We start from the raw sequence: 11,222 nt of genomic DNA on the forward strand, positions 1-11,222 counted from the left end.
CGTTAAAAATACGTAATAAACGTCCTGAACTAAAATAGGACTTTAGACTCCGTTCATGTATTTTAAGGTCCATGTATAGAACAAATACGATCAGCTATCAAGTTAGTATATATAGATTAGTGCAGCGAGTGTCCAGTTTACTATATATGATTATATATTTCAATGGTTATACTCGTTTGTGGCCTATTGGGTAATCCAGGATATACAAAATGTTACCAAGTGTTCCCGTCGAGGGCGTTGTAATAGATATCATATCTTCTGGATACCTTGATCGGGAACTTATCCGTATGTGAAAAAAATCAGATATAAGATCGACATTTAGGTACCGGTGGAGACGTAGTAAATGAAAAGGAACCTTTATGTATCCTGCGTTCATATGAAACCATCTCTACAATCCTACTGACATATAAAAGAGCAAGTGTATTCAAGCAACGCCAGTTTACCGCGTTAACGGCTGGTGTTTGGTATTGGGTTTACTTTGCTGTAACGTTGTATAAAACTGCGTACAATCGGTGGTTTTAAAATCATGAGTGGAATAGTTTAAATCTAAATAAGTGGATGTATAATATAAAGACATTTAAATAGAGAACTCGCAGTGTATTACTTTCAAAAATGTGCATGTGTTATTAGAACATTCGGGGCTACATTAAATGTTGAAAGTTATTCCATTCTACGCTTTGTATAAGTTTATAAAAAATAAATGGATTCGCATAAATTCGGAGAAGTTCGATTTATAATCGACAGTATCGGAAGTTTGTCCGTCAATACGCAAATATCAGTTTGAATTGTATTAAGTAAGTAAAACTTGTACATAAACGAGACACAGTTTTAGGTTATGATTACCCTCATAAGATTACAATGGAGACTGCAATTGTAGAGCATTAATGTATATTAGGTTACTTAGATAAAGTTAGAGATCTCATACTTATTATTTTATATATTTTATTTACAAATGTTAATATATATCCACCAGCTTTCTCTAATGTGCATAAACCAACTAAAAAATGGAGGGTGACTGTGATGACGTTGATTATATGCTGAAGCGCATGCATAACCCAGGCATCATTATTCTTGGGAAGAATGAAGAGAGTGTAAGTTAATTTCTATTTGATGTGTTCATACTTTTATAATAAATATAAATAATTTCAAAATGTACAAAAATTTATTTATAATACGAATGCCTTATAACATACCGATCGATCATTTAGATCATAATTCATTTTATGTTCTTTAGTATTCATGCGGCAGGGGTAAAGACAATAAAATCATCTGTCTCAGTCCTTGGGTTTCACGGCAACATTGTTTTTTTATTCGAACCAAAGATGGATTGAGCGTCATTGATTTAAAGGTAAAGTTTTACAATGTTAAAACTTGTTCCTTTGTTTGGGTACTTCTAGATACAATTATAACTTGTGCTGTTTTAGAGTTCCAACGGAGTTTTTGTGAATGGTGTAATGCTGAAACCAAATACCATGGTAAAACTTAAAATAAATGATATTGTTGGTATTGGTTGTGGTACCATTGACAGTGCTGAAAGTTCAATGTTTATTTACAAGCTTCTAGAATCTCAGGTATAATCATTAGATATATTCTTTGAGAAATAGCCAACTTTTGTATATGTAATACTAATAAGGAACATTTAAAGTGATTTTTAAGAAATAATCACTCTAAATTATCTTATCTAAAATTAAAAATATTTAAAAAATTCTTTTATTAATAGTCAGCAGTTGATGACCAACCAACAAACGTGTCTTGTGGATCAAGGACTATTAAAGGCAATGATGGTACTACCATTTGTACAACAGAAAATAATAGTGATCTTAACAAAAGAAGGCTAGCTCAAAAAAACATTAATGCCCATTTACCGTCCAAAATATCAAAGTTACAACCTGAAGAATCATGCAGTGATGCTATAATTCGTAGTACAAGTATGAAATATATTTTATCCAAAAATTTTATTTACTTCATTACAACCTAGTGTTTTAAAATAGCCATCAATATACATATGTCTTTGCTTAACATATTAATTCATTTTCACTTTAGATCAACATCAGGACATTGTAAATGGCATAGTAATTAAACAAGCACCAGATGAAATGGATGATGATATTCAAATATTGTCTCACAGCTATTCCGCAACATATAAGTTTAAAAACTGGAAAGCGCCTTGCAATAATTCTAAATCATTATCTCTTCAAAATGACAATAGGTTAACGTTACTTCATTTGGCTAGGGAATCAAATGATCAGTTACAGAATGAAAATGAAGTTTCTCAAAATAAAAACGAAAAACAACCATGTACTTCAAAAGAATCAGAGAACTGCACTTTCGAATCAGCCCCCATTGATACAGGGAGTGATACAAATTGCAATGGACTTTTAATGGATCAAGAACAAGAAGCATCCAATTCAGAACAAGAAGTTTGTCTTTTAGAAGAAAAGAAAAAATCTACTTTCACTTCTGTGTCTCAGAGTAAGAAAATCCACACTCATCACTTAGAAAATGAAATAGAAATGTCAAAAGACTACAAAGGTGCCAATACTTTGTTGGAGAAGAATGAAAGTATAACATCAGAGTCCAATGCTGAAGAAGTTAACAGTGGTTCCATGTCAAGTCATAAAGAAATTATAAATGATCGAGAGCTTATAACTGTTTTGAAGGGAAAAGGAAGCACAACTGCCAAAAGAATCTTGATTGATAAAGAAAACAATACAAGCGATAGTACTAATAGAAATGACATTTCTAAAGAACATCTGCAACTAAAGAAAACGAGTAACATGGATGTTACTGAAGAGAGTCGGGAAGGAACAAATTTAGGATTGAATCAAATGAATTCCAATACTAACAGTAATAGTAATTTGCATCCTTTAAATTCTGGTAATGACAAAAATATTTCTAATATCAATTTAAGGTCAGCAGAGAGTAATAATCCAATAATACAAAGCACGTCGCTTCCAACAAAAGATGGAACTATACTGATGGATGAAAACATTATGTCAAAAAATTCAGATCTGCTGTTGAATGCAGTCTGTGTTGACGTAAACGATGCACTTGCAGATTTACAGAAATTAAAGCCAACGATTAATCGTAGGAGGCGTGCAATGCAAATCTCAAAGAAATGTTTTTCTGACAATAGTAGTTCTCATGGTAACATGGAACAATCGGAAGCTGAATCTTTAGAATATGCAAAATGTACAAGTGAAGTAAATCAATCTGCTATGAATGCAAGTACGAAGTTAGTAACTGATGACAATGTAGAAGATATGATGTCACCAATAAAGCTGAAGCAAGTTAAGCAAGAACCTATGACAAGATTTTCTGAAATAGATGTAGTAAATTTAAGCGACGATGATGATGACATATTTCCATGCTCTCAATTGTTTGACAGTGCTAAAGATACAGGAGAGGAATTGAAACAGGAGATCAAGGAGGAGAATGTTGACAGTGAAAATGACATGTTCTATAACACCTATGAACCTGAAGAGATCATTTTGCTTTCTGACAGTGAAGATGAAGAAAACCTTTGGCTGGAAAGGCTGTCAAGAAGTCAAATCCTTAGTGAAGAGAATGATGACAAGCTAGTCATTTCAGAAATTGAACGGAATTCCGAAAAATCTGGTAAAGTAACTCCAGAACAATTTGCCAATAAATCATCAAGAAGTGTGCGATCTAGTATCGAAGAAACTTCAGTCCACAGTAGGTCTCCAGATGATAATATTTCTGACAATAATTTTAAAGAACATGAACAAAAAAAAACCGTCCATGAGAAGTCTAAAGAAATTAGTGAAACAATATCCGAGAAACCTACTGAAAAAGAACCAATGGAAGTAGATGGATCAGAATCCGAAAAATCTCTAAGCGAAAAGGAATCAGATAGTATTTCTTCGAAACTTACTAAAGCATCGTTGGAAGATGATCGATTGTTGCTATCTCCTCGAGTAATCATTAGTAAGGTTGATCATAAATTGATTGCCGATAAAAAGTATAGGTCTAAAAAAAAGAAATCAGAAGAAAATAGTGGTAGTTCGAATGTAATTGAAGGCTCTCTGGAAGATGGCAAGAAAAAAATGGATACTACTTCAAAGCAATATTCAAATAAAAAGAGAAAACCTGAAATAATCGATGCACCTTACATGCCAAAAGGAGAATCTAGAGGCGTTAGCTGCAGTATTAAAAAGAATGTTTCTGATGATGTTACTTCATCAATAAGTCACTCTAAAAAGGACGGAAATTTGAGCCCGAATCGAAAGGTCACAAAATCAAAGAAATCGAAAAAAGATACTGCAAACGTAAAATTAGATAAAAAGGAACAAAAGCAACGCCGCATCTCGGATACTTTAATCGATTTCACTCCACTACCTAGACCTAGAACATCTTCACTTTCCAAAGAAGAAAAAATTGAACTAGCAAACAGCAGGAAAGGGAAGCTAAAAGAAATTGCAACTGAACAAAAAGCAACAGAAGATATTAAATTGAGAACTAATCGTATTCCTGCAAAACCAAGGGTTAAAGTTTCTAAAAAGAACCGTGGCGATTTTCTCATAAAAGATTTGGAAAATCAGCTAGATGACCCAAGTGAGAGGACTGAGGAATTCTCTAACAATTATGCACCTCCTGAAATTCCGATGATTGCTGATGAATCCCTAGAAACGTATGGAAATTATCGAGTCCAGCGAAAATATTTAAGAACATACTATAGAACACAAGCTGAAGAAGAAACAGCGACTATTAGTACAGGGACTTCTACCTCCATAAATTCTGTTGCAGACAGCATACGAAAGATATTGAATATTCAACCTAATGAGAAATCGGAAAATTCACCAAGACCCCAAACTAGTGTAAGAGCGGAAGAGATACAGCAGAAATCAAATATTCGGAAGAACAAGCAACTGGAAAATCAACAGAAATCGTTGACTCGTCAATCAGATGAGACATCCGAGAATCAGAGTAAATCTTTCAATCATCAGGCAATGGAAATATCGGAAAGTGGCGGAACAAATGAAAGATTTCAAGGGAAATCAGTACTTAAACAAAAAGAAAATCTTTCACCAAATGTGACAAAGGAAGGGAAACGAAAAAATGTGAAGAAAGTATCGTTTAGTCTGGAATTAGCAACAGTTAAGATTTATGAAATAGATCCTCAGAATACTTTGAAGAAAGTGGTGGGAAAAGATGCTCCGATACCAAAGGAAAAGATGCCTGTTAAAGAGCCTATCCGACCCAGGCACACATTAGATGAAGTTCTCTTACGTATTTTTGCTTGGAAACCTATCTGGCTCGAAGTAAGTATGTTCATTATAGTTAATGAAAATACAATGGTAATCCAGCTACTTTCATTTCTGTTGAAGTTTGCACTGCGTGTAAATAAATTTGAATAATGGCTTCAGTTATTTTTTTTAATGATTATATGTAGTATTTTATTCATTAGTTTTTAATCATCACTTTCGCCAGAAATGTATTGCTCGTAGTTTATCTTAAAACAAGTAATCGAAGTCAATTTACCTAAAACAACATAAAAAGTTTGTTTAAAAATTAGGAATTTTGTGTGTGTGAGGATTCTTTTAAAGCTCAATCTGCAGTGAGCAAATACATTTCTTGCTGGCCTGCTGTTATACTTTATTACGTGTTCATTTAGTTACTTTGATATTTTGCTCTTTCCTTTGAAGGAACAACGTCATTTAAAGTCAGAACCACCCCTTGTTGAAAGCAACATTCCTCCGATGCAGACTTATTACAAATCTTACGAAGACTACTACAGAATTTTAATGCCACTTATATTATTAGAAATTTGGCAGGACATAACAAAGGAATTTACTACTATTGAAATGAATCCTAGGTAAGTCTTCTCTTTATTTCGAGAAGTTCATAGTTGTGTTAAACTAACAGCATAGTTGTGAGTAATTAAATATAAAATTTCTAAAATACAATGAGATATTTTATAGGCGTCCGACGGTAATGTGTTCCATAGTAAGGAATTCAGTGGCTCAGATCAATATACCAATAACCGATCTCTACGCTACTACTATGACATTGGAAGTATTAGTTTCAAAGGAAGATTTGCAAAAGCAGGCACATCCAGTATATGGTGACTTAGTATTCATGGAAGTAGTCAGCACTGACAACGGAAAAAATTTCCATAAATTATTTGCATACGTTGTAGAACAACGGCAATATGCTTTGTCGCCTAACGTGATCTATAATCAAGATTTAGGTAAACAGACGGATCTGGATAAATTATTGCAATAATAATAAATATATATTATTATGTAAATGCATTTTTTTTTTTTTTAGCGTATTACGTGAAGAAGCCGGAAGCCCTGTTGCTAATTACAGTTATGACAAAACGACTGGAACTGAGCGTCAATATGAATCGAGTTCAACGATTACGAAGTATTATGTATTTACGCTCAAATATGAGAATGATACAAGCATTGCAGTTTTTACCTCTTAGTCCCTTGCTGGACGCTATTCTTCTTCCAAAGACAAAGTCTTACCAATTACCAAGTGTATTATCGATTAAGAATTATTCACCAATGACAAAGGTACATTTCTCAGATTAAGAAAACAATCGATTAAGATTAATCGTCTCCAAATTCACATTCGTTATTATTTTCATATTTAAGGAGAAATTAAATCCAAAGCAGCTTGAAGCTGTATCGAGAGTAACGGAAGCAATTATTCAAAAAGAACCAAAGATTTGTCTCATTCAAGGTCCACCAGGTAAGTTAAGAAACGTCCTCTAAGATACTTTTAATCGAGTAAAAGTATCATATTTTGTTTTAGGAACGGGAAAATCAAAAGTAATTATTAATATCATAACTCAAGCACTTTATGGTGATGATAGATACAAGAATGGCAAAAATTCATTAAAAATATTAGTCTGCGCTCCCTCTAATGCAGCTATCGATGAAATAGTTCTACGACTCTTAGCAATTAGGGCAAGCATACCAAGTAAGCTAAACTTGATATTTTCAAGAATTGGATTTATTAAAAATATTTCATTAATGTATTTATACGAACGTGTTTTTGTTTGAAGAAAACCGTTTCAAAATGGTTCGAATTGGCCACCAGGATAAAATGAATCCTATGGTTAAAGTCATCTCAGTATCAGAGCTAGCAAAACGGGATGTTGCGAAAAGGATTGCCAGTGGAATACAAACGAACAATCAAGAAGAAGTAATTAACAGTATTTGAAAAATTATTGCAAATCTGTCAACATTTAAATTGAAAGCAATAGTTCAGTAACAGGTTTCAAACCTACTAAGCGATTCTTATTTTTCATAAATTCTTTTTCATTGATCTAATATATCTATAATTATAATTTTTAATAGTTTCTTTTTAACTACAAAAATGTCAACTTTCAATCAATTTCATTCTTCCCCTAGGAACGGTCCCTGGAGGCTCGCATAAATGCCCTAAAAGCCGAGTTACAAAGTTCTAATAAGCTGACTGAGGAACGAATAAATTATGTGAGAAAGAGGCTCGTTGATACGATGGCTAGATACGATTTGTTGAAGCATTGCCCTCAGGTAACAATAAATCACAGATGCGAAATCTACGCGCAAGAATAATTTAAAAAACGTATTCTATTATACAGATGAACGAAATGAATTTACGTGAGCGAGCGAGGTTGGAACGACAGTCAGAAAATACCCTATTAGCCGGTGCTGACATTATCACGTGTACTCTGAGTTCATGTTACACGAATCAGATGGAACAGATATTTGGGTGAATAAAATATCTTGCAATACTTATTCGATGAAAGACTGATAAAATTAACTATTAATTGTTTTAGGGGTCATCGGGAGAAAATATCAGTCTGTATTGTAGATGAAGCTACTCAGAGCTGCGAAGCTGAAACTTTGATACCACTAATGTTAGGAGTTAAAACATTAGTTTTAGTTGGAGACCCCAACCAATTACCAGCTACTGTGCTCTCGCAAGTACGTATGATTATTTTAATATTTGTTAACCCGAAAATATTCATAATCATATTCAGGCATTTAACTTTACATAGTTCGCCCCTTACTTTTCTATTCAATTTTCTAACATTTATTAATTGCAGAGAGCGAAAAAATTAGGCTTGGATCAGTCACTCTTTTCTCGAATAAAGGACGCTTTTCATCACGAGAAAGACAACCCTATAATAATGCTGGATACCCAGTATCGAATGGCATATCCTATTGCTTACTGGCCAAATAAGTTCTTTTACGAAGGAAAACTAAGGAACAGTGCAGAGAATTATATTACTAATACAGAACCGTATCCCTTTCATAGTTACAAGGTCTTGAATCTTGATTCCAAACAGGACGACGATAAGTTTTCTAACACCGACGAGGCTCAGTTTGTGGCAAACTTAATTTACACAATGATGATTCATGCAAGACTCGAGAAAATCAATCGCATTTCTATCGGTGTCATTACACCATATAACAATCAAAGGACTATCGTAGAAAATAAAATTAACGAACGGTGAGAGAAATTAAGTTGTTCTCTGGATTTAATATGAAATGTGTTCTTCAATAGAGAATCGTAAAGGTTACATGCCATTTGTATAATGTATTCTCTATTTTTAGAATTACTGCAGTCCCCGACGAAATAAAAAAAAAGATAACCACTGAGGTAAATACTGTTGATAGTTTTCAAGGTCAAGAGCGGGATGTTATCATAATGTCTTGCGTACGAAGTCGAGGTATAGGATTCATGTCTGATCGTCAAAGAGTATGCGTTGCTTTAACCAGAGCGAGACATTCACTTATACTCTGCGGTAACTTCAAAACGTTCGAGGCAAGTTGGGTTACATTATTACACAATTAAATTATGTACTGAGTTATTTGTATAGAAAATTTACTGATTAGTAGACATTTATTTATTTTGTATTCATCATAGGTTAAACATAACCATGAATGTAATTTTATAACCTTGTATTTGCAGAAAGATATTATGTGGAATGCTTTATTAACTGATGCTCGGAGTCGAAAGGTTTTTATCAATATGAATTCTGAGGCCAGTCCAGAAGAAATAAAGCCACACGTAGTTAGGTAAACTTTAGATTGTGGAGAATTTTTGAAAAAGGAGTCTACGAAGTACTCAGGCATAGAAAGTTGATGAAAAAGCAGGATCTTGTGTACATATTGTAAATTGAGTAAATAGATTAAATGAACCGTTAACCTGATAGAATAAGGTAAACTTCTTTTATTTTTATTTGTCATCAAAACAGATAGTATCAGTCCATTATAAGAATTATCTTAAACTGATGAGTAGAATATAAGAGGATGCAGGTTTTGCGCTAAGCTAACTCTTGATGACACATCGACACTTTTTTGAATTGCTATAATTTGTATAACGTTTCTAAATACTGAATGTATTGTTACAATGCATTTGACCATTTGTGTTATCGCGAAAGTGTAATAAATCAAATCAGATTTGTTAAACCAAAACGTAGCTTGAATAAGTAAATGAAGTTTCGGAAATATAGAAAAAACAATAGTTTGAAAGTTTTTAAATAGACACATATAGCATTGTCAAAAAGTATTTGTTTAATTAAACAAAACATCATTTTATAATCTTTGAAAACTATTAAATGTAAAAATGCATACGGGTCAGTCATGAGATTAATTAGTTTTATGTTTTGTGAAGATAATTGCAGATCATTGAGTGTTAATAATTAACATCCGTTTACAATTATTTACACCATGAACCGATATCTATCACAGCTATATAAGTTGAATATACTGCAGGTTTATTGATATACCAAATAGGCAAGGCATTTAAAATCGTACCAGGAAACAATACCTTTCTGTTACAATCTGATCTGAAAGTGTCATAAAATAAACTATATAAATACTTACGCAGCATGTTTAAGAGTGCGTGTATATAAATATAAATATGAAAGTCACGAGAAATCGATTTCAAACCAATATTAACATGAAGTGTAGGAAGTTATATCTTACTATGGTAATTAATTTTCAGGGTTTCCATTAAACAGTAACAGGGATGACAAGTAAGATAATCTTCTGTATTAAGTTTCATGAACTACTGTAAATACAGAAAACATTTTTTGTATCTTTTCAGAGAAAAATATATTGTTACTCAAATATTCTTAAGCATGTAGTTATTTTTTAAGGCGAAGTACTCCAAGTTCTAGGGAACTTGAGTTAATTCCTTAAGAATTGTTTCAGTTCAAACAATTAGCATGTTATTAGTGTAATATTTCTTCAAATCACTTTATAACAGATGGTACTTTTATACTCCCTCTTTAAACATTTCGTGCCGAGTTTTATGCGGTTTGTTTTCCAGTAAAAACTCCAATTCGCATGGATCATGTTAGATCGTAGAGGCCTTTGTTCAGAAGCAAGACGGTAATTCGCCTGAGAATACTGGCCAGATCATATTCCATACGATCTTTAAAATGAGCCTCTAAATGGTAAAAACCAATCCAGGAGTTCGTCGAGTGAAGGTAGAACAATTATTCTATTTAGCGAATATAACTTATGACGAAAGTGCTACTTTAAGAGATAGAGTATCGTGACTATTGCTATTGCTTTGATTTTTCTGATGTTACCGAGCTGCGGGGCATGCTTGCTCAGGGCGCCGGAAGCTCCAGAGACCCCTATTCTGTAACTGGTAACAACAGATGTTATCGTTAGCCCATGTTATTCCAATGGGCTAAGGACATCTGCCGTTACCTTAAACCATATATATCTAAACCTCACGTTGGACCTCCCACTCAAAAATTCTCAGTAAGCAGACTAGCTTAATATTAAGAGGATATGAAAGAGTCAGCCTATATATGTACATCGTTGCGCCGCCCTTGGGGCCAAAAAACCGTGAAAGCTAACGTACGAAACCAGAGGGCAGCACACGATGCGATCGCGCGACCCTGCCCGTGAGCAATCTCCCAACTAATCTCTGGGTAAGCATTTCACTTTATTATATATTTAGGCCCGGTTCCACGCTCGAGTTAACTGGAGTTTAAGTGGTTTATAGCAGGTTTAAACAGGGTGTAAACTACTTAAGCTTCACTTAACCCGAGTTATGGAACCGGGCCTTAGTGGGCAACCATCAGCAGAGATGAGTTGGGAGATTGCTCACGGGCAGGGTCGCGCGATCGCACCGTGTGCTGCCCTCTGATTTCGTACGTTAGCTTTCACCGTTTTTTGCCCCCAAGGGCGGCGCAACGAATTTCTGGTAGGGGCTCGCGCAATCACGACGGCTGTGCC

The 11,222-nt window shown here is 34.0% G+C and overlaps 1 protein-coding gene across 1 annotated transcript; it reads left to right on the forward strand.

The window, feature by feature from the left end:
* The first annotated feature begins 461 nt into the window (after nt 1-461).
* Nucleotides 462-10,068, forward strand: LOC105694244 (probable helicase senataxin). The gene is made up of 18 exons (XM_012414727.1): nt 462-794; nt 974-1,091; nt 1,235-1,348; nt 1,425-1,571; nt 1,721-1,928; nt 2,044-5,282; nt 5,667-5,836; nt 5,943-6,211; nt 6,292-6,542; nt 6,624-6,720; nt 6,784-6,951; nt 7,037-7,176; nt 7,386-7,529; nt 7,598-7,728; nt 7,796-7,943; nt 8,066-8,472; nt 8,577-8,787; nt 8,935-10,068. Exons 2-18 carry the CDS (start codon nt 1,005-1,007, stop codon nt 9,043-9,045), a joined length of 6,042 nt encoding a protein of 2,013 aa, XP_012270150.1. The 5' UTR covers nt 462-794; nt 974-1,004; the 3' UTR covers nt 9,046-10,068.
* Nucleotides 10,069-11,222: the final 1,154 nt, after the last annotated feature.

Source organism: Orussus abietinus, unplaced genomic scaffold, assembly GCF_000612105.2.
Source record: "Orussus abietinus isolate OABI.00-Male unplaced genomic scaffold, Oabi_2.0 scaffold508, whole genome shotgun sequence".
Taxonomy (NCBI): domain Eukaryota; kingdom Metazoa; phylum Arthropoda; class Insecta; order Hymenoptera; family Orussidae; genus Orussus; species Orussus abietinus.